The 25,815-nt window shown below is 35.8% G+C and overlaps 1 protein-coding gene across 50 annotated transcripts in view; it reads right to left on the minus strand.

Annotated features, from left to right (window-relative positions):
• Nucleotides 1-25,338, minus strand: part of caska (calcium/calmodulin-dependent serine protein kinase a) — a 243,983-nt gene extending 218,645 nt beyond the window's left edge. For 49 of the 50 annotated variants that reach the window (XM_017357643.3, XM_073911574.1, XM_073911571.1 and 46 more), the window contains exon 1: nucleotides 24,718-25,338. In XM_017357643.3, the coding sequence (XP_017213132.1) occupies nucleotides 24,718-24,776 (59 nt within the window). In that variant the 5' untranslated portion in view covers nucleotides 24,777-25,338. The remainder of the gene's footprint in view (nucleotides 1-24,717) is intronic. The other variant, NM_001423569.1, reaches the window with a different exon arrangement.
• Nucleotides 25,339-25,815: the final 477 nt, after the last annotated feature.

Genomic DNA, 25,815 nt, shown 5'->3' on the forward strand with positions numbered 1-25,815 from the left:
TAAATAGATAAATACACATCTAAATAAGCCCTATTAATAACATAGACTGGCAAGAATGAAAGTCCACTGCAAACATTTCCATTAGGGTTTCAAGGAAAGCCTGGTGTTTCTGTACTTATTTAAAGAACTGTTTTAGGAAGTGTTAGCGAAGGTGCTGATTGAGTGAGGTAGACAGAGTCTGCTACAGTCTTTCTTTCGTGTGAAAACTCCCTGCCAATTTTCACATTAAGCAGCTCAATTTGCTGTCGCTATCTGGGGTCTTGCAAGGATCCTCTGTTATCAGCTCTGCTGGAGTTGGTGTGCTCAGAATCACATCAGCTGAACACCATTAATGATCAACCATCACTTTCGAAATCTAGACATCACATTCTGCTCAAACTGAAGAAGCTTGTAAAAAAACAACTATATGGCTGCAAGATATTGGACAAATCTGACATTGCAATATTTTGTTTTGGTGTGATACAGTTAGATAAATCAATTTGACTAATTTCCATATATTCTATTTATATTATTTCTATACAAGTAAACTTTTAAAGAAACCCAAAGTTATAATGTTATAAATGTAAGTGCTTTTTGATATAAATCACATGCTCAACTGTAGTTTTCAGTCAGCTGAAGGGTTGGAATGTGACAGGTGCAGGAAAATTGTCTTGACAATGATTTGATTATTTGATAAATAGGATTATACCAATAAAAACTGCATAGACCAATGATTAAAGAAAATGCTTCATTGTCTGTTTGTACCCCTATATTAAAAGTGGCCTTGAAGGGCTACACTTTGAGCAACCAAAATGGAACCTCTTGTGTTTCTTCTGTATTGTTCCCTTGCTGCAGGAACATTAAAATCACAGAAATCTTCCAAAGTCTTAAAATAATTTTTGATCCTGTATATTACGAAATGAATATAATTTCACCAGATGATTTGAATAGCTCTATTTGGAAATATTGTATTGATTAGATTGACTGAAAAGTTCTTTTCTGTTCAGTGCATCTGCAAAATATATAAAAAAAAATTACAAGCAAATATAAAAATGGCAGAGCAAAAAAAAAAAAAAAAGTAAAATAAATAGTCATGGTTTTCTGGGAAGTCTAACATTATTGAAATATAGAAATCGAACAATCAAACATATAATAACATGGTTATTGTTGTATAAATAATATTTATCTTTATCATTTAATCATTAAAAAATAATGAAATCCTGCTATGTGACTATTGCAGATACAGACATTGCGATATTAATGCTCAAACAACATATTAAGCAGCCCTAATTTAAATGCATTAAAACGTCAAAGACTGCAACACTGCAAACTGCAAAAAAAGACAAATCCTGAATAAGGGTAAAGCCCAATCTATACTTCAGCATGATCCAGGAAGTGTCATAGCCCACACTACCCGATGCAGTATTCAACATTTATACTGTTGTGTTCTGTCTGCGTTGCTCTGTAAAAACATTTGCAAAATGCTAGCTGGAATTGGGATTTCCATGTTCCACTGTTGTTTCTTCACTGTTGTTTTGATTTAGAGCAGAAATGCATGTGATGCCACTATAACAAAAGTTCAGACTCGCACTTATTTAGTGAAGGAGAAGATGGGAACTGGCAAATGTTCAACAACTTTAATCATAAAATAAACAAAACAAGAGCATCCATCCTTGAGACAGTTGTGGTGCATAAATTACTCTTATTGAACCCTCATGACACCAGTCACCAATTACAGATCTTATGTTTTTGTGTTATCTTGACATGTGTTTCTCATTTTTTGAGAGTTGCGCATAAGGGTAGGGCAAATAATAAGTGACTATGCGAAAGCTATGCCATTCCTACCGTGCACACACTGCTAAGGGCTGCAAGACATTGGAAAAATCTAACATTGTGATATTTTTTTTATTCTACGCTATATATTGCGATGAATACAATTTTACTAGATAAAACTATTTGGAAAAGATTTAGAATTTTAGACTGATTGGCATGATTCTGTATAGCAGTGCATAAAACTTAAGAAACAATCTACAAGCATAGATACATTCAATAAAGAATATGCTAATTAAATAAACATTTTATTGTTTTCAACTGTATTCAGGTATACAGTAATTGACTAATCGAATGTAATATAATGTAGCACAGTCTTCATTTTATAGACAATTTAATAGTTATTAATTTGTCAATGTTACAAACGGTACAATTTCTTACACCTGAATGCTTTTAAAACCCTAATAAAAGTCACAGGCCTCAAAAAACACTTATAATCAGTTATACAATTAACAAAATAATCAATTATAATCCAGACTCAAAATTGTGTATACTCGCGATGTGACAATTGCGAATGATCACATTGCGATATCAATGCTGAATGAAATATTGTGCAGGCTCACTCAACGCAGAAGTATACACTGGTATTAACCACCATGACACATAATTCAAAAGCATCAAAGGCAAGTTTATCTGAATGAGGGCAGTTGATTTCTGACCTTCCATCTTTAAACCTTTATTAGATCTCCAAACCTTGCAACTTTTCAGTGTAGTGAGTGATTTAATCACAGCGCTCAGACAGTGACACCATTTTTATTAAACCCATAAAAAATGGTCTTTGAGCACAGCAGGGACCTCTGACAGCGAGTGTAAATTGTAAATTTGTCGAAAGCTCTAGAAACATCTGAAGATTTACAGGCTAATTACACAACAGTTCCCACAATGCAATGTTCTGTGTTGAATTGACTCAAATCAGAGATGTCAGCTTAGACCGGAGATTGTTTGAAATTTACCAAAATAAAAATAATCCTTTGTCCGGCATCAGTCAGGGGAAAAACATGAATGTCATTATAATAGGGCTACCACACAGAATAATTGCAGGTAAACATTAAGTACTACTGTATTTAAAACAAGTCATTTAAATGTATTTTCCAGTAATGCACTGCTCGCTAAATGGTTGACAAACGTACAGTAGGCTAGGGGTTATCAGTCTGTGAATCAGTCAAAACAACCCAAAAATAACATGGTTGTATAATAAAGAAAAACCCAGAGAGATCAAAGCGCTTGGGTGAATGCACTGCACAAACAGAACTATATAAAAACGAAAATATACATTTATAAGCAAAAATAATAAAGCACTTCCCTGAGGAATACCACTATTGTTCCGCTGTATGCGCTAGGGCTATTCACAATTACAAAACAGTATGTTATTTTTGTACTTGAGGGAAAATGCCAGCTTCAGTTTTCCTATATAATCAGACACAGACAAAACATACAATATATAACACAGCATGATGTCAGTTCAAACACCCTTAATCTGACTTTCAGAGTTCAGAAAAGCCTTCCCTACTCGACAGAATCATTTATTCAGCTCTTTATCGTATTGAAGTCACATTTTTCATTGCCAGACCAAGCTGCTTATCATCACATGGTATCAGTACTTCACAATTATCATGAAGTCTGAGCAGGCTCTCCTTGAAAAGAGCACACAGGGGAGAAAAAAGCAAGGTACTGCAATATAAACCCACAAACTTTAAAGTGGAGCAATTTCTGGAATTTTGAGCTTCAACAATCTATGAAAGATGAACCTTTAATACCTTCAGGCAGCCAACAAAAAAAACAGCTGGAAACACAGTATACACTAACAGACATCGTGTAGTGGAAATCTGCACAGCCTGTGTTTTTTGAGGTAAGAACTAAGTAATACAAATGTGCATCTTCTGTAATATCTAGTGTTTAACAGCCTATGAAACAACTATGACCGGTTTAAGTGCTAGCAAAGTGTGCGTACACCACGCAGAACTGATAGAAATGAATGGAAATGGGGTACAGACCAAACACACATCACATGATCAAAAAACATTAGCACTCAGAGAGGCGCAGGCATGAGCAAAATGGAATACAGAAGAGAATTTAAGACAGGTTGTCTGCAGAGAGGAAAAAGAGAATGAGACAGATAAACAACAAACAGACAGAGAAAGATGGAAGAGGAGAAAAAAAAAGTAATAGGGCATGATGGGATTTTCTCCCTACGGGTTTGCCTTTGGCTCTCATATAAAAGACAATGGCAATCTAAGATTATTCCAGTGTTCAAAAGCTTTTATTCAAGCTACATGAAATGGTTCTGTAATTATGAGTGAGCCATGATCTATTAAAGCAATAAGCCATTAGAGGCTTTGATTTTACCATGCTCAAGGGGCATCATTAGAGGTCTAAAATGCCCTTTAAGGGTGTACTCACACTAGGCATGGTTGCCTTGAACCAGACCAAGCCTGAATGTCCCCCTTCCCAATCCCTCGACAGGCCAAACTAGCATTGCATTTTAACTTTCTAAGCCTGAGCACGCTTATGTCAAAAGTTGTGTATTATTTTTTATAGTCTTAGATGCATTGACACACAGCTTAATAATTTGCTTAAAAGATACACCGCTTTTGATGCTCAAAAAGGTTCAACTAATCGTGCTGACATTTAGAAGGCTTACTAAAGGTGGCAGCTGAAGATAGGGTTGTGCCGATTAACAAAAGGCAGAGATATTGTCGATATCAGATGATATTCAGCTGGTTTTGCATAAATGTAGGAAGATAAATTTATTAAATATGTGAATAAATTAACATTTAAAATTAACTACAATTATTTTTCCTTTTCTTTGAATAGCAAATTAAACTTTTTATTAACTAGGGTTGGGTACCGAAACTGTTTGGAACCGGTATGCACCGGATCAAATCAGCATATGAATCTCAGTGCCTGATTTCGGTGCTGCAACAAGAACGTAAAGCAGGTCACGCACTGCAAGCGCCGCTCGGCAACGCGCAGCGCCATGCATTTTAGAATCCGTAAGTCAGCGGCTGTCCGCGGCATCCAGCCACGACTCATGACCGTTCATATTTCTGCCATGCCACAGAGCGCCATCTGAATACTTTCATTTTAAATAACATGCGAATGTGCACGTCTGGTGTGTGATACTATAAACTGTCATGTTCGCTCCGTGCTGCGGCTCTGAGCAGCGCATCCACTGTGTGACGCGCTTAAGAAGCATAAAGGGGTGCATTAAAGACACACGTGAGTATGCGTTGTGTCACACCATCTCTAAATGTTTAATTCTAAACAGGTTTGAGGGATACGGATGTCAGCGATGTCAGGCGTTTGTTATAATAGCTTATAGAAGGCAAAGCGCGCAGTACAGCGCATGCGGCGAGCGACTCACTTCATCAACACGCAAGATCGCGTTCATCTAATTTGCTTAAACTTAGCATTCTACAGTATGGCTTTATTTTACAAGCAAGGATTCTGACACACCAACATGCAGCAGATGTTACAAAAGTTGCTTTTAAGAGAGAAACATGTCAAACTTATAAAATGTGAGGGCTCATGGAATCACCTTAAAGGTGAGGAATGGACCATCTCTGACACCTTGTGACATCATCTGACACATTATCTGATTACATTTATATGGACACCAATACTCTGATTTTAATATGATTGAGACACTACTCTGATCAAGAGTCTACCACATTAACAGTGATTTTTTTAATATCTTAAAGGACCACAGACACATACTGCGGAGGAAACATTTTTAGGCTGGTGACACAATGACGTTGATGGATCTATGTGCTTTAAAATGTAACTGGGAAACATGAATGTAACATTCAAAAAGCAACTCATGTAAACACCTGAATCATATTATTGTTTTATTCAGATTAAGGCAAATCAATAGGGATCTACTGAATCAGTTAAGGCACCGGTACCGTTTTAAAAGTATCGATTTAGCACCGTTATTGAAAAAACAAAAAACGATACCCAACCCTATTATTAACATCAAAATAATTAACAATAAAACAAGATTTAATAAACAAACACACAAACAAATAAAAATCAAAAATGAAAGAACTAAGAACTGAAACCATCTCAAATGTTTTTTAATAAAACGTGTTGCTGTAATGCAATCAATTGTGGACACTACTCTGGCAAGATTCTCTTCAGCTCACACCCTGAAAACGCAGTTATCTTACATTATTATCTGTTATTAACAGCCTATTTAAGTTCTGCCAGCTACCGCCAACTAAGCCCATGGGTAAGGTACAAGTAGCCTAGTCTATTTCTTTTTCAGTGACTGCTTTGTAAAATACCTACATGGAATATTAATATGTTTTATCTTATTTGTGTTTAATTCGATGTAATGATGAACATGACAAGGCATTTTTCAGATTATCGATTATTTTTAAAATAACTTATCAAATAACATATTTTACTGAGCTCAGCTAAATGTTTTGCATGTGGGCCGACAGTGAAAAATCTAATGAATAAAGAGCCATATGGCTGCATGTCTGAAAAGGAAACTACAGTTCTAATGAGAAAAAAAGACAATTACCCCAAGTGCAACATTTGCCTTAGATTTTAGCAAATACAAATATGACCTTGTTGATTATTACTGTGGTGATGATGATCTGCCTTGAAGCTGCACTCAACCGGACAAAACATTACACCACGTAGAATCAAGCACCCGTGGGCAGCGAGTCCTCAGCCTCACGTCTAAAAGGACTTTAATGCATCATCGTTTCTTCTGTGCATAGATAAATTCATTTTTATTTATGATTCATTTTGACATAAATCCATTTTGAATAAATCCACCAGATAACCAACCCGAACCTGTAGTCCCAATATGATGGCTGTATTTTTCAAGTGTTAGGTGCACTTCTGGCCTGGGTACATTAAGGTTAACTTAATATATCAATTGAATGTATATGCTGTCAACAACATGACTCTGTAATGCATTATGACGAAAAAATCTAACCTAAATAAACAAACTAAATTTATTTTCCGATATTATATAAACTTCATCTTGCAGGAATCAGGAATACTGTTAAACTAACACAGTGTACAATGTATGAACATAAACATTTCTAGTATTAGCGATACTGTCACTACATTTTACTTCAATCAAACACTATACTTCAATCAAACTGATGGGATTAAGCTCATAACCATAGAATAATCAAACTGAAATATGTGGCATACTTCAATTATAAATCACAATATACAGGAAGGTATGTAAAGATCTTTAATCCCATAATTACAGCTCATAAAGAGAACATAAATAATCATTATTCACACAACTTTCAAGTTCTCCTGCAACTTTGAATTGCTAAACTCGTCAACACAACATGCTGTACGTCTCTGCTTAGTATCTTCTCCCAGAGACTGTGCAAAAATGTGATACACCCAGGTATGTTAAAACAGAATTGTGATGTTTTTCATGGTGCCTGTGTTTTGCATCACCATCTTTGGATGAGAAGACACTATATAGTCCCATAAGTGTTGAGTTTTTATGCCCCATATCAAATCATTAGAACTGAAGGACGCTTTGTAGCTGTTGAACAGCTTTTATACTTCCACACAGCAGACAGCGTAGCTGTGCATTCCTGTCATGAATTGAGACAGGACACCTGCAAAGCAGCTGATGTAAAATAAAGGACTGAGCTTCATACAGCCTTGCCTGCTACCAATGGTTGAGCTCTTCTCATGACATAAATAAATATAAATTATGCTCATATTTAATAAAACACTACAAAAAATAAAACCAATAATAAAAAATAAATAAAATCAATTAACAATTCTGCCAAGTATTCATACTTTGCGTTATCCTCTCTTCTTTAAGATTTCCCTAATATAACACGATCATATATTCAATATCAAAATGTCTCATAATCTGTTCAAAAGTGACATTCGTTTTTAATGAATTCATTTATTTACCAATGATGGATTAAACTGATTAGTGAATACATTTATATTATCAGAAACTCCCATTTTAAATAAAAGCTGCTGCTTCAAACATTCTACTCCTGAAAGAAAATGACTGTTTTCAGCACTAATAACTAACAGTTTATAGAGTAACAACAAATACGCATTTCAGAACCATTTAATTCAAAACAAGTGACACTAAAGCAGGGGTCTCAAACTGCCGGCTCACGGGTGATTTACAGCCCGCCCTCCTCCTCCCTCCGGCCCGTAACTGACGTCAAAAACACAACGAGATTGGCCCACTAAAACAAATATTTTTTAGACACTATCATTGTTGTGCAGTTGCGTCTAGCCACTTGTGGTTATGACCCGCCACCTAGTCGACTTTTAAAGTACAGCAATCAGATTAGTTTTACTTTCATTTTCTCTCAGTGTGCGGTTGAGAGTAACACACATGCGTTTTAATTCTGTGGCTGATTTAAATGTTAAAGTATATGTCTGTAAGTGCTATATTCTTACTAAAGCTCTATTTGGTAAACATTCAAGCGTCGTTTGATTACTATCAGTTTTGTATTTTGTTGTACAAACACTTCTTCATGGCTTACATGTTATGCTGGTAGTGTAACAAATATGATCATTGTGCTAATATTCGATTCAAATGGCCTCATTTAATAGGTTTTCCTCATATGCTTATTAAGATTTGCATAAAAACTATGTACATTAGTAAAATTGTACTGCTAGATGATTTGAACTTGGTAAAGTGAATGTGAATATATACATACTTTTCCCTACTTTGTTGTAGGTTTACAAAAAAGAAAGATAATGAGAAGTACAAAAGGCAGTAAAGTCACTTAAGTTACTCAAACTGCTTTCTGATGTTCTTATGCTATTGGGACAATACAAATGGTTAGAACAAAATGATAACTACTATGCTTATTATTTTTTGTATTTTAATAGCAATTTAAACTACCTTCAGTATGAACAACAAGAAACAAAAAGCTGGATTTTTGACTGCATATACTCTGTGGAAGTGTGTGTCTGATGCTCTGCCATACAAACAACAACCACAGATGTATTTTAGCAGCTGATGTTTGACACGATAAACATGCTGATTTGCATTATCACAGGTGACATGTAATGCTTGAAAAATAAACATCATGTCTGTTGTCCTAAGACGCATCAATATTGTCAGGTTTCCAATTATTTTTTTGTGCGTGAACATAAAAACGACCCTCCAATGAATTAGTCACTGAAATGACCCTCTCTGCCAATTTGAGTTTGACCCCTGCACTAAGGACTGAAGTAATGACTACTGAAAATGCTTAAATGTATATTGCAATGAAAAACCTTTAAAATATTTAATTCACATATTGATTTGATATTAATTCAACACTACATTACAAACATCCTCTGACCTGTGGCTGGCCAAAGGGCACAGCATTATTGTGCGCCCTCTTTTCATCATTCACAGAGCTGCTGGAACTGTAATAATATAATTCACACATTTGAAAGGACAAAGGCCACAGCCTTTTCACTTTCCTTGTAATGCGCGAACATCAAGTGTTACCCTCTTAAAGAAGCATTCCCATTACAGATGCCCTGCAGTTGACATGCTTCACATTGATTTGTCATTGTGAGATACCCGATCACAGCAAGCACTACTTCAGGTCAGGATCTACTGTATGCCCTCTGCCTCTTACTTAAAGCTGCCCTAAAATAGTGCTGAGTGGTTACCTAGGAAATATAGTTCAATTTAGGCCAACCGTTTTTGAGCTGCAGGCCCAGGCTGCTGTGTATCTTGGCAAAGCAGCAGGAAATGACTTCAGTTCAAAAGGCCCACCATGAAAGAGGGAAAGGGGAGGAAAAAAAGTGAAAGATGTTTATAAAACTGAAAATGGTAGTGCCTGCCTCAGCAACTCCAAAGGGTCAGTTTGGCCTGTCTGTGTACAATAAGACAAACGTAGAGTGCAGCATCCAGACTGTGATAAGCACCAGGGTCTATCAGAGAGCAGCTTCAGGGGCAGTGCACACAGTAATGATTGACAGGGGAAAACAATGCGCCTTTGGGATAGAAGACTAGGCTAAAGTCTAGACCAATCCATAGAGAGACTACAGGTGAGCTAGAAATAACCTCTTTAGTAACATAATCATACAGTATGTGTACAGTTTAATCAGTTAGAGATCAGTAAAGGCCACTACTCACTTCATGGGTCTTTCTTTTAAAGGCCAATTAAAAATAAGCAATTTCACTGAATAATTTAAACAAAGTGTTAAGAACATAATTAGAGATGTATAAATAATTGGTTACTGTGTAAACAGCTTGTTGAACAGTTACATCTAAGACATTCTCAATTTTAGTGCTCACATTTATAGGCATATGAACAATGCACTGTGTTACGAGTTTTATAAACAGACCACCGATTATGCTAATGTGTTTATGTTCAAAATGAACCTTAATCACAGTAAAATATGTGGATAACTTGAGCTTTAATTAGGGCTGGGTGATCAATGGTCTTTGGTAAATCTCCTCTGAAGGCCAGAGGGTGGTCTTGTGCAGAAACTCTAAACATCTTAAAGAAATCATCAAGGAGATCACCATAGCAGTTGCTGTTGAATAAACAGAATATTTTGTTTCCTTTACTGACTCAACGCCTAATAAACATCTATGGAATCATCTCATAGAAGGATTCATTTCAAAAGCATGACTAATGAAGTTATAAAGTGAGTTTGAATTCAATAAAAGCTATTAAAAGTGTTTTTTTCATGTGTTTTTAGATGGAGCAGCATTTACTACACCTAAGCCATAGCTCACTGAGAAGCTACACAAAGAGAATGGTTATCTTAATTCAAGAATTTTAATAATTTTCTGTTCAATTTAGCGTACCTTGTAAGTGTATTTGATTGTGTAGAAAATGTTGATCTTAAATCACATGCTAAAGAATTCCTAGAACTGGTTTTACCAATTAATTACACTTCTCAGATATATACACAAAATAAAAAAATTAAATAAAAATTTACGCCTGACGTCATTTGTACCTTTATTAATTTTACAAAATTAAAAAAAATATGGTACAAATTAAAAGTCCTCTTCCTGTTCTTAGAGGAAACTGTAAGTTTTTGAGGTATTGCAGCCTCCATTATTTTGATATTGGCTGCTACTTTGTGGGCTCGATCACAATCAAGGAGTTGGCGACCACAGATCTAATGGCATATAAGAAAGAGAAATGGTTTATAATACCATGAAATATTTTTATCTGTTTATGGGCAATAGACTATTGAATACCTATAAACGTAGCCAATGTGTTAAAACTGCTACAAATTTGGAAGCAAAATACATTGTACAATATTTAGATTTTCTAATGGTGGCCTTTTTGTCATACATTGAGACATTCAGAATGAGCAACTGTTAGTCTTGCAAGTCTAAGAAAATGACCTATGTCTACTGAGTAGCCAATAAAAATGAAACATTAAATGGGCTACTGATCAACATAACACGGCACTATAAAAGACTAAAAGCAATACCTTTATATGGGAAAGCAATAAAGTAAAAAATCTCGTGGAGTAGCGAGATAGAGCTCTTGCTTGTATGACATGCCCACTAGCTGTTTAAGTGTGATTCATCTTGCTTGATTTTTTACCACTTGTGCATACTGATGAAGATGTATTCTTTAATGCTAACATATCAGTCTACAAATCAATAGGTGTCATTAAAATGCAATCTGAACACACACGGAACCCAAGTGCACAGACTCATGTCGCATATTGTAAATTGTAAGGATTTTGTTTATTGCTGCATTGATTAAAATGATAGTTAGTTTGTAATGATTCAAACTTAGCTACCAGCACACCGTCTGTAGCCAAGCAGGGTTGATTTTCAAGGGTATTCATCCTCTGTCCATCCAAAGAAACCTTCATGGAGGCCAGTCTGATGAATGTGTTTTTCACATGGCTCCTTGCTATATTTTGCGAACATGAGTAATAGGCAGTACCTGCAGGCTGCAGAACAGAAGGAAGAGCACTGTCTACCTCATGACCTCACTGGGCAGCATCAGCAGAGCAGAGGAAGGCAAATAGGGGAAGCATGCTGTGTCCATTGTCAATTGCCAAAGCATTAGCCTTCACAGGAAGCGAGAAATATTAACACTTCTGCTGTCCATCTATTAGGTCAAACAGCACACAACTGAGTTTGTCAAAGGTTTTTTTTTTTGCCCACAAGGGGCATCTTTAAAATTTATGAGCAGTAAGGAAGCAATCAAGCAGCATCTGCTTCTTCTTTATTAAGGTACAAAGTTGATGACCTGAAAAGGACTGTCGGTGTTGTTTGGCTCAACGCAGCATCACATATCTTATACTGAAAAGAGGACCAGTTGTCTTCTCAGTGAGACAGGGAACATTAAGCCTTAGAACATGACGTTCTAGATAAGAATTTAACACTGCTGGCAACAGAACAGTTTCACGGACAGAGGAGGATTTATTACAAACAACTTTCAAGCAAGTACAACTCATAAATTATGTAAATAAGACATGTGCAAGAACAATTAACTGCTGAACAGAATTTATTTAGTCATCAATTATTAAAAATATATATTTATTTGCCTATATCTAAAGTTACTATAATACTATTTAACAGAAAATAAGCTAAATGTATTAAATTCTATAAATATTACACAACTAGACACGGGACAATACTTGATTTCATGGTTCACTGCAGTTTGGAAAAGTCAAGGTTTTAAAACCACTAAAATCTTTTGTTATACCATTCCTACAAAATATGCTAGTTTTTAAACGTGTTTATGACATTTAGTTTTTTAGGGAAACAGTATCTCTAGCAAAGGAGCAATTCAGAAAAAAACAAAAACAAATTGCTTGTACACAAACACCTGATCATGCTGTAGACCTGACTAGTGCAGTGACTTACTTTATATCCAAAGAAAAGAAAGATATGCAAAGAAGCCTTTTCAAGTTGTAAAGAAATATGTGATTTTAATCAATGATTTATTTGAAATATTTAGCCTGACGCGTTTACTGTTCCAACATTTTTAAAACATTTCTTAAAATAAAAAACGCTGTGCTCAATAGGGAAAAAAACTTTAGTTTTATACTAAGACATTTAAAAATATTTTAGATCAGTAATCACAATACCGCTATAAATTTATCCAAGGTTATTATACCATCATCAGAATCTTATACTGGCCCATGCCTATACACAACACTTTTAAGGTGAACCACTTCTATTAATTAGGCAATAAGGCAGATCTTTTTAACCATAAAAGGCAACATCAAAACTCAAAAGCCAAAGACAGATAATAGCAGAATGTGGCGACTATCTGTGGATGATCAAAATGTTTAAACCAACCCACTAGGGCTGCTGCACGATACTGGAAAAATCTAATATTGCAATATTGAGTATAACTTAATATTTCAGATAAATGTTTTCAATATTTTGAAAATAATTTATGTTAGATTGATTGGGATGATCCTGTAGGTGAGTGAATCAAGCATGAAATAGAATAAATCTAATCTACAAGCATAGATAAATACAATTAAGATACGGTTGAAATAAACAGTGTTTTTTCTTTTTCCAGTTTAATAGTAAGGGTTTCTACAGGTTTCTTTAAGTCAAATTTAAGACTTTTTAAGACACTTTAAGAATATTATGAATAGGGTTGGGTAACGAAACCCGGTGCCATTATAGCACCGGTACCTTTGTAACCGGTAGGCCAAAGGCACATATAGGCGTTGTGTCACACCATCTCTAAACATTTAATTCTAAAAAACTTTGAGGAATACGGACAGGGGATGTCAGGCGTTTGTTGTGGTTGCTTAGGGTCATTCTTTTTTTATTTCCGTCTTCAACGCATGATTTATTTACAACACATTTTTAAACATAAGTTTAACTCCTTTCTAATATCTACTTTTTTTTCTACCCCATAGTGACAGTTAGTGCATACCATTTTACTAGTTATTTTGCAAGACAGCTGTATTCAGACAAAGTGCCTTTAAGTATTTTATAGTCTTATTCAGTTTAAAGTGCGATTCAAAAACTTAATTAGTTAACTACAAAATTTTAAATAGTTAGTCAAATTATTATATATTTCTTAAGGAGGCTAATAATACTAACCTTAATTTTATTTAATTAAAAACTTTTTTTATTAACAAAATAAACAATAAGAAATGCGACTTATGACTCCAGAATAATTATTTTTTAGGAAACACTGTGAAAATTTTCAGAAACATTATTTTAAATGATTGAGGGCAAAATAAATTGACTTCAACTGCAGGCCTATCTGTTAAAGTTTACAGGTGCAGCAATGTGCTTTGATGTACTTGAATGTTAGAAATGTGTTATCCTGCACCAGTACAAAGTTAATTGTGAAAAAAATATAAACAAGGAAGATTATTTTGAGTTTGAGTTATTTAATTATCTTTTTTATGAAGACTGCATAGTGATGCAAAAAAAATGACTTCGAATAATTTTTTAAGTATTGTGATATACGTTAAAATGTGCCCACAAAAGTACAAGGAAGTGGCCCCTGCCTGCCTCACAGGTTAGTAGTAAGCTACAAATGATCAAAGAAAATATATTAATGCGAATCAAATATATAAAATATGAATTGATGTTTACTTTAAACTTAAATTATATGGTTTTATTAAAATAATTTTTTTAAAGATTTTGTCAAATAAAAGATTTTTCTAGAGTCATCCACCATAATTTTGGGGCTAAAAAGTATCGGTTCATGCACCGTTTTGGCACTGGTATCATTTTAAAAGTATCGAATTAGCAAAGGTATCGAAAAAACCCAAACGATACCCAACCCTAATTATGAATTAAATTTTAGATGTATACAGGAAAAAAACAAAGGATTCTTTTTCTAATGGCCCGGTTACTCCTGTAATAGGTCCTGTACTGATATCATGTAAAGTGATGTGTTGCTTTAGTTTTATTTCCCTGATTAGGGGATTTAATTTTGAGAAATTGATGTAAAAATGGCTAACAGCTGTTTTTGTATCTCTTTGCAATAAAAAATATATATATTTAAAAAAAGTTTGACATGGATTACTGGTGATTTGGTGTCGGCCCTATTGCAGTATTCAGATACAACAACAGGGTTCAACGTTAATGATTATTTCTACTGGGCCAGTTGGACCAGTGGTTCAGATTTTTACCTGCCAAGGTTTTACTGGCAACAATAAAAAAATATATATTCTTAGCCACATATTTTAAATAATAGGTCAAAAATAATGTCTGTGAATCCAGAATTTAAATATTTTAGAAATGTTAAAATATTAAGCAGTAAAATGTTGCAGTATGGCAAATGTGCTTGTATTTTATTGCAAAACAAAGGGTGACTGACTTAAAAGTAACGGCAAACTATGCAACATCACTTCACTTTTTTCGCCGTGTTGTACCCATGTAAATAGATATTTTCTTTTAGCCTCACAATTTGATTTTGCCGTCTCTTTGCTGTACTGGTTTTTACCAGGTTATGGAAAAAAATAACATACTCACAACATCCAATCAGATAAGAGGAAACGAAAAGCAATATGGTTTACGACTTTACACAGAAGGCAACATTCAAAGACTTAAAAGCACAAATTAAAAGCAACTTAAAAGCTTGATTAGTAGCAGGCAAATTGAAATTTAGTGACCCGATTGGGCCAGTAACGATTCTGTCTACTGTCTTGAGCATCTCTCACACTGGCCCTAGGCCATCGGGCAGTCCTTATTGTTGAGCCCTGAACAATAAAAATGGCTTAGGTGTAGTTAAATACTATCCATCTGAAAACACATGAAAAAAAAACATTTAATAGCATGTATTAACATTAACAAAATTAATTATTAAAAATAAAATAATTCAACAAAATTAATTATTATTAAAGCTTTCAATCGATAAATGCTTTTAAAATTCTCAGAAACACATGCAAGTGGTAGATTATAATACAAACTCAACATTACATACTGTATAATTTAATTATTGCGAATGAACACATTGCGATATCGATGCTGAAACGATATAATGTGCACCTCTACAACCAAAAGAAAATGTCATCTTTCATATGACTTGTTTATCAGACCACAACATACAAGTCTCTAAAAGCTTCAAGCAGATTTAGTGTGATGTGTTTTTATTTCAAACTAAATCAAGTCAAAAAGTAGTTTGTTTTGAGCTTATTTCAGAAGTTTGTAACCGTTCCAACTGCTTGTTTTGGCTGGTAAACACCACTAAACTACACCTGGTCTGTGGCGATTACACAGTAGGTAAGTGTGCTCCAGGGCTGCATCATTTTTGACTTAAAAAGCTTCTCTGGTTCATTTCCTTCAGTTGAAAACAACCAGATGTGAGTAAAAAGATTAAACAGTGCAAAGTGCAGCTTTAAACAGTATCTGCACTCAAACACTAAAAATGAAAAATCAAATATAAGGCACAAAACGAGAGCTGGAAAAAGAAATATGATGAAACGCAGAGGAAACTCCCAGTGTTCATGTTCAGCTTTGCACAGGAACATAATGACATTAAAGGAATGTAATATTTGGTACAAACTGAATGAAAAAACCTCAAATAAAATACACAGCTGACCACATCCACCACAACACAGATTGCAAAAACACAACTCAATGCAGCACAAAGCCGGAGGAAGTCACAACACTGTCAAACTTAATCACTCTCCACCTTTCGCTCAAAGCGAGATGCTCAAGCAAGGCGGTCTGTTGATCTTGCCCCCTCATCTGGGTCAGTGTGTCAGTCAGCCTTGAATCAAAGTCAGTGACACACACTCTTATTGACCTCATTACCAACCTCTCCTACGCTCATCAAGAGAGAAAAAACACTATTAAAAGACATCACAGTTAACATGCTGTTAATGGGCATGTTAACACATGTTTTGAGGGGTTGAGACAAAGTGTAGGGAGAGCTTGCCTTTAAAACAGCATTTTTTTTTTCTGCAGGTGGGGATAAATGAAGGTCAATCACTGCTGGTTCATGGTGCTTTCACAACAGGATCTAGATTCTGGGGGGTTTTATGAGGTCAAAGGAAGGTTTGATTTGTGCTTGGTGGGAACTAACCTGCAGGAAACCATGACAAGAGTTATCTATGGCTCACTGCGGACAAAAAAAAGAGCTGTAAGAACAGGCTTCTGGGGGACAAATATATTATGTCCGATTTCTCTGGATGTATGGCAGAGGCATAAACAATGTGATGGTGATAACATTTCTGTCAATAATGATAATAAGCACTGAACATTTTTAACTCTATGTGGTTTAATCTAACAACCTATAAAACAGCTAAATTAAACCGCTTTTTTAATGAGCTTTTAAGCATTTTGCTTTGGACAAATTACCATTAAATGCACGGTGAAACTAAAAGATCTTTGTGAAAAACCATCATATATAAGTCCAGTTTTAATTGGAGAAACGATGACAAAATATATATTTATATTGTTATGTTTACTAAAATCTAACCCTTAACTATAGGTTGGGCGATGTTGACCAATTTGGCATTGTACGATGTCTAATGTAAAATACTGTGATGGATGATGGCATCGTCGTTGTAGGCGGTGGTGAATTATTTATTTATGAATAATTAATTAATTCATAATAAATTAATTGTTTGTAGCCTACCGTTTTAACTACCTGACCCGCATGGTCTTTGTTTTACCTGTAACTAAATCATAAATAAATAAAGATAAGTTACACACAAATTACCACCTGTCAATCACTTTTTCCACAGGACTCTGGCATGAATAGGCAGAGTGATCAGTGTCATTATAATGGAGTCGTCAAACTCCATTATAATGACCAAAAAAAGGTGTACAACCAACAGGAACCAACCAACAGTATCTGAGGTTTACGTTAAAATGACTAAGTACAAGCATGAAAGCTAAAGATTAAACCAGCTTACTGATGCTGTGACACGTTACCTGAGAGAATAGAGTCGTTAGATAAAGAAAAGATTAATTAAATATCGCGTTTAACAACTAAAGTGAGACGCAATCCAGCGGTTCATCCTAGATAAACTATCACCAGTTGCCGTCACCGTAACACCAGTTACCACTATTTGACTTGCTCCAATTAAGTAACAATATTCTGCCTTTGATTTACTGTCATACTATGAAAAATAGGCTAAAACTCTGCTAAATATAAAGCACTGCAAACAAGCAAAAACTAATATAAACTGCAAGCAAACATTATGTTAAATAATTTCAGTTTTTTTCTTCATAATTTGTATTTTCAGTTTGTGCAGTCGGATGCTATTAGTTCACTGCAATTATTAGTTGCACTGGAATGTCGCGTTAGCATTGTAGCATGATCACATAAAATTATTACAGTTCGCAGCTAAAACATTTCCCACCTTTTCTTTTAACCCAATACAATTCACTGCAATTATTGTTGACTTATGTTTATTACATAAGATAATTGATTATAATTTCAACCTGCTGCTGATTTTCATATTGGTCCAGTCGTTCTTTAGGCTAGGCTGGGTTTTTTTTGTGAATGAATATTCATTTTCTTTTTGGCTTAGTCCCTTTATTAATCTGGGGTCGCCACAGCGGAATGAACCACCAACTTATCCAGCATATGTTTTATGCAGCGGATGCCCTTCCAGCTGCAACACATCACTGGGAAACATCCATACACACTCATTTACTACAGAAAATTTAGCCAATCTAATTTACCTGTACCACGTCTTTGGACTGTGGGGGAAACTGGAGCACCTGGAAGAAACCCACACGAACGCAGGGAGAACATGCAAACTTCACATAGAAACACAAACTGACCCAGCCAAAGCTCGAACCAGCGACTTTCTAGCTGTAAGAAACAGAACTAGCTACTGCGCCACCGTGTCACCCGTGTGAATGAAGAATTTTTTTTTATTTATTGTGAGAGTCGATTCATTGAACTATTCATAAATACAACCATTGCTTTGTTACTGAATAAATAAAATAAAAGAAAACTGTTTCATGGGGCCGTAAAAATTAAGTTAGCTTACACTCTGGAGGTTAAAACGAGCAAACTATTTTAGATTCTTAATGTCTAACAAACATGTGGAGAGCATTTGCATCCCCATTAATGATACACAAACATTATGTTGTAAAATATAAATACATCTATGAAAAATAACATTGACATATTATATTATATAATATTTGGTCACATCACCCAGCTGTACCAGAATGTATAAACACTTTACCAGGATCTGTCACACTTCAGTCACACATTGAATTGAAATCTTCCAACACTTGAAATGTGTTGTGCTAGTCTGCACTGTTAGGTCTAACAGAGCTAAATCTGCTGTGCAGCACATTGTGGCCTAAAACTCTTGTTCAGGCTGCTTGCTGACGGTTTCATGCATCAGCAAATCTCAATCAGACTGCTAGGTCACTCTGGCACCATTCTGAGACTACTAAAGCATTAGTGCCTAAACGATAGCATAACTCTTGACTTAAAGCCCACCACTTGGAGTAGTACACTACTGTATTTGACCAGTAACTGTATAAACAAAGACAAATTCAGCCACTAAATCCAGCTCTGTGCATTCCAGCGCCTGTGAGGTGGATGAACAGTTTGCAAAGCCATCTGCCATGGCTGTATGAAACAATAGACAGATTTCCAGTTTTTATTCTCCAAAAACATCTGTCCTAAACACAAGAAAGCAAAAAAAATACACATAAACATGCCAGTTCTGCGTTAAAAAAGTAACATATAATAGGAACTTGGAGGGTAGCAAACAGACTGAGAGGCCAGACACAATATAACCGTGAAATATGGCACCGCAGACTGCCTTGGTCATCTATCCTGACCAATTGTCCTGCGCTATATTAGCAATCTGTGCTGTTTAAACTAACAGACATAAACAGCTCACACACGCGCACATCCACCCACTCCCCCACATCATCTCTATTGAGCTCACAGAAGTTGGCCTAGGGAGAGAAGTGGTGTCAGTGGGAGTGTATCTGCTTAATGGACAGCATCCTCTTTTCTTTTTACCTCCAAACACCAGCATGAAGCCTCAGGGTGGGCACGAAACAAGAAAGCGGATCACTCACACAGCGACAAGCCACACAAACAGACAAATAGGTTTATGTGTGTGTGCGCAACAGTATGTGCATCATTTTGTAATAAAATAAGCCAGTCCACCATGGAAGAAAATAAAGGCCCTGTAAACAAAACTTACAGTACTGTATAGGACTGCATGCTATTGGAAAAAACTGACATATTATTTTTCTGCGATACATACTGCGATATTGTAAATAATGTTACCGAATAAAATTAATAGCTCTATTTAGAAAGAATTTACACAATTTTACATTTGATTATTATGATTTAGTACAGTGCATCTGCATTAAATATAATAAACCAATCAAAAGTATTTTACAGCAGAGCAAAGATATATTGTAGGTGGAATAAAACAACTCTTTTTTTTTTTTTTTTTTCCTGGGAGTCTATAGCAGTATTAAAGGTACACAAATTGAGTAATTATATTTAAAATAATAGTGTAGTTTTCATTGCGTGTAATTATACTTGCATACAATCAATCTTTGTTAAAAACATTATAATCTCTTGTGCATGAATGTTTTAAACGCTTACACAACCACAGGCTTTAATAACACAAACACAATCAGCTGTGGTTCCTGGTCAACATTGCGATTTCGATGTTGAAACAATACATTGTGCAGCCCTAGTACAGTAGGTCAAAACTATTCACAGACGTATGACTATCTAGTAAACTCATTAAGAATTTCAAGTTTTTTTTCCCCGAACTCCTTTGAAGGAGGCCTTTGAAATACATTACACTTTTTTATCATCTTTCCTTTTATTTCTGATAATAAAATAATTGTATTATATTATTTTATCATCACTTTTACTGTACAGTGGTCCCTCGTTAATTGAGGGGTTACGTTCTAAAAATAGCCTGCTACCGTGCCTTTGACAGTGCAGTTGTCAACAATATGGGGTTTGTTGGCGAGAAAACTTGTGAACATACAGTACAGCACTTCAGTCACATTGCTAGCCTTTGAAGGTTTATGTAACTTTGGAAAGCTAAACGTGTTCTGTACTGTACAGGAAACACAGCATGGAGAAGATTGATTGACAATGGTCTACAGCCAATCAGGACGCAGAACACAATACGCTTAAAAAAACCAAAAAAACCCAGCATGTTTAATTGCAAACTGCAAATCTGCGAATCTGCAAAACTGCGGAAGGAGAATCACATTATAGCAAGGGACTACTGTACAACAAAAACATTCTTCAAGTAGATTCCACAGGTTGTTGTGAAGACACTGGGAGTTTCTGTAGTTTTCTCACATAAAACAGAAAATGCTTGTGAGTGAATCTCTCGGCAGGTCTGAAGATGAGGCTGATGTTTTCATTCACTCAAAGTGATACGGCAGATGCTAAAAAAAAACAACAACACAGGCATCACATGCTTGAGTATGAGATATAACTGCACAATTACTGCACACAAAACATGCAGACTTCATTATTTCAAAATGTTTTTTACTAGATTAATATTTACAGATGGAGCGGCGCTGTGGAGCAGTGGGTACGACGATCGCCTCACAGCAGGAAGGTCGCTGGTTCGAGCCACGGCTGGGTCAGTTGGCATTTCTATGTAGAGTTTGCATGCGCTCCCCATGTTCGCATAGGTTTCCTCCAGGTGCTCCGGTTTCCTCCACAGTCCAAAGACATGCGGTACAGGTGAATTGGGTAAGCTAAATTGTCTGTAGTGTATGAGTATGAATGAGAGTGGGTGTTTCCCAGTGATTTGTTGCAGCTGGAAGGCCATCCGCTGTGTAAAACATATGCTGGATAAACTGGTGGTTCGCTGTGGCGACCCCAGGTTAATAAAGGGACTAAGCCGAAAAGAAAATGAATGAATATTTACAGACACTACAGTCCACATTGCAATAACATTTCTGATTTATGCATTCAATATATCCTAAATTCCATAACATTCTGCATTAAACTGCTAATTCTGTTTTTATTCCAGGATTTCACAAATCCATCCTGTGTTGTACAAATCATAGGGTTACTACATAAATCATTGTACGACAAAGATCTAATGGAAACGGCATCAACAGGGTTTTCCAGTTTTTCCATTGCTTTATTTTTGTTGGCTAAATTTTCACCCATACATTTAAACATGCCTAAACATAGCTGTTTAAGAAAATCCGCCATCGTATGCATCCTAACTATATGTTGTTTTGTTATTATGAGACAGTTACACGCACAGAACTGCTTTTAATTACAAACTCTGAAATCCCAGAGTACCATGTTGAGAGCTCTAATTACATGGCATTTCAAATTTACATGCACCACACTGAAACTCAAGCAAGCAATTGCACATCAATAACAGCTGGAGATAACCTGCTTACATAATACAAATACACCAGATTGTCTCATAACAATAACAGTAAAAACAATATGTGAATGTTCCATTCAGTAGGACTACAATCTAAAAATGGTACTTCGTTTCAGTTTAATAGGAAAAGCTCTAGACCTGCTGATACATGCAAGGCTGTGCCCTTCATCAGAGCAAATAGTCACCAAACTCGTAGTGTGGCTCGACAAACCATTAAATCAGAAACATCTTTAATCTTTATTGTTTTAGATCTTTATAACTTAATTCCCTAAAAGGTTCAACGCTTATTACTTTAAGCCAGTCTACAACTTTACTACTGTTGCAAGAATGTGACGCTTCAATGTAGTCTAATATTTATATTTTATTATAAAATGTACAAAAACACAAAGTTTTAAGATATTACATTCAGAGCTGCACAATATATCATTTCAGCATCAATAGCGCAATGTGTGTCCCCAATAGTCACATCGCAGGATCTGCAATGTTAATTTGCATATTATAGTTGATCAACCATTGAAAATGCATGAGATTTGAGGAGTCATTTCAATTAATAAGCATAATGGATTGTGACTATCATTAACATTTGTAACTTTACTGAAGATAAATTTTACTGATTTATAAATATAATAAAGACTATACAGTAATATTTGACATTATATTATTAAATGTCTGTATCTGAATACTGTTTGACACTCCGGAAAACCATAAATAACTGTTTATTTAAATTTTTTCTTTACTCTATTGTAATTATTCTTGCAATTTAATACATGATTCACAGGCATCCAAAATCAACCAATCAATAATTCATTTATTTTATTTTGTTTACACAAATAGAGCTATTCAAGCCATCTCGTGAAACTGTATTCATATCGCAGCAAAACAAAATATCGAAATGACAGATTTGTTCAATATCATGCTGCCCTAATTACATTACACTATTTTATATTATATTACACTCTGGCTTTCAAGGCTACAGTGTGAATGTGAAAAAAATCCAAATAAAAGCAAAGTTTTAACTGTCAAATATCACATTTCACAGCAATAATGAAAAACAAATTCTCATATTTAAGTCTGCATCTATAAAAATATGTAAAAAGTAAAGAAAATGAGAAAATGGCGCTATGGTGGTGCAGTAGGTAGCACAACAGCCACACAGCAAGAAGATTGCTGGTTTGACCCCCGGCTCGATCAGTTGGCATACCTGTGTGGAGTTTGCATGTTCTCCCTGTATGTGTGAAAGTGTGTATAGGTGTTTCCCAGTGTTGGGTTGCAGCTAAAAGGGCATGGGCATCCGCTGTGTGAAACACATGCTGGATAAGTTCATTTCTCTGTGGCGACCCCAGAATAATGAAGGTACTAAGCCGAAAAGAAAATAAATGAAAAAAATAGGTACTCTCTTCATCAATCTAGCACAATTTTCAGTAAACTGTGAGAACCCCTTCGCAAACATGTCCAAACTTTTCAGCTTAACCCTGCCCCTTCTGATTGAGTCCCCACCCCCAACTCCCAGCTTGGTACTGGATACTAGTTGTGGTCAGCAAATTGTAGACCTGTATTTTCTGTATGTAAGATTGAACTAGTGTTTTTTTTTTTATTATTCATTTATTTATTTTGTTAAAAATATTCTTCAGTGTATTTGCTTATTGTTAAATGTTTATGTTGTCATTTTTGTATATTTTTGTAATGCGTTTTACAACATAAATACAACATTAAAAAAGTAAATAAAATACACAAATTATTAAATAGCAATTACATTGAATATTATAAACACACATACACATACATAATACTAATAATGCATTGCATTTAAGGCATTTATTATGTTATACTCACATCAAACAACTATTTATAATACTAAGGTAAAGTTTGCTTTATATTCCAAATATTTACATATTCAGACTTTGTCCTTAATAATATAATTTCAGAAAAATATTAGCAAATTCTGAATAGTGAAATCATATTAGCAGCCAATGACTGAAGTACAACATTGTTCAGTCAATTAAACAGTGCTGATGTTGTTGTGTGGTGATACTTAAATGCGATTTCAGAGCAAATATTCAAAGTAGCGTGGTAAACAATACAATGACCATTAAAATAAACAGATATGTGAATATGAAACCCACTTTACCTCAATATTATAATGGCTAGAACTCTCAGCACACGTAAAGTACAGGTATAGTGGTCAATACCAGTAACAACTACAAACGAACAAGACTGCAAGCACAAACCTGACATTTCTAGATAACACATGAAAGCCAGGTGACACGAAATTGGTTTATCCACCAAAACACAATCATTTGCAGAAACATCAACGCTGACAGCAGTAGAGGAAGCTATGCAAAAACAATAGTAGTGGATGGCATCTAACGTTACCTGCACGAACGCTCAAAGTACACTTCTCTCATCTCTCACACTCGCCACTCCCATTCCTCATTGCTCCAGCCTCAGACAACATGCAGTTTGTAAAGAGTTACGACTGAATCTAACTATCATGTGTTCAACAGCACAGCACTGCAGCACAACAGTCTGAATTTCACGCAATGACAACACTCGTCTGGCAGACAAACACACACACACAACGCAAAAGGCGCAGCTCGAGTCACAGATGGACATTCACCCGTGTGTCATTATCAAAGTGAGACTTACTTGCCAATGACCTCACACAGCTCGTAAACATCTTCAAAGAGCACGTCGTCGTCGGCCATGGTCCAACAAGAGCGGGGAATTTACACTCCCCCTCCAAAATCCGTCCAAATGGTAAATATCAGAGGATTACCGAGCAGACACTTCAGAGTACCTGGAATGAGCGCCGCGAAAGAAACGCTGACAGCCGATTGTATCGCTCTCCAAATTCCGATGAACGGCGAATGGTTGATTCCTGTCGGTTTTGGGTGGGAAAAATTATCCTTTGGTGGTTTGGTGGAAGCGAGCGGACAGTAGTGAGCGCTCGGTCCGTTTGACTCACCCTGCCCCACCTTCTCCTCCCTCTCTCTCGGCCCCCTTAATCCCGCCACTCGAGGCTGAGGTAATTCAAACGTTAAAAACAACTCCACGATAATCGCTGCCGAAGTCACGGAACCAAGTGGGTTAAGTCGTTTAGACGCTAAACTAACTAACTCGAGCCGGGGGAGAAGACGTGCACGCGGTTTGTTTGTGTGTTCAAACGCAAGCTGTTGTTAAAGTGCGCAGTTCAGTTGATTCCACTCATTCTAGCCACGCGCGGCTTCGGCTTTTCCCTGTGCGCGCTCACGCTGACTGTCCCTGCTCGCCGCCGTTGCTCTAGTTCCCCCTCATAACTCCAGCGCTGCTGCTCCCAGCTTCCAGAAAACCCAAACTCCTCCCACTCGCGCTTATGAAACTGGATTGCCTTACGCCATAATGGCTCCGACAGGACTTTCGTATTCCGGAATTCCCGCATAGACTGGCACGTGCGGTTGAGCCAAAATGACGACCAGGCGTCTCAGAGTTTGTTGGCTGAAGCGACAGTTTACCTAGATAAAAAGCGTATTGAACTGCGCTTGAAAATCTTTAGTTGACTTACTAGCTTGACTATATGTTTTTGTAGACATGTGTTTATGTAATAATAATAAAAAAATATTTGAAAAGTGGTTTGGGGAATAAAACATTATTGCACATAATTATTGGCAATACATACACATACTGTATAATAAAGCAGACAACATCATAGGTGAACATTCATTTCCACAATAATACGCCATAATATGATGTATTTAATATGAGTCT

This window comes from Danio rerio, chromosome 9 (assembly GCF_049306965.1).
Source record: "Danio rerio strain Tuebingen ecotype United States chromosome 9, GRCz12tu, whole genome shotgun sequence".
Classification (NCBI taxonomy): domain Eukaryota; kingdom Metazoa; phylum Chordata; class Actinopteri; order Cypriniformes; family Danionidae; genus Danio; species Danio rerio.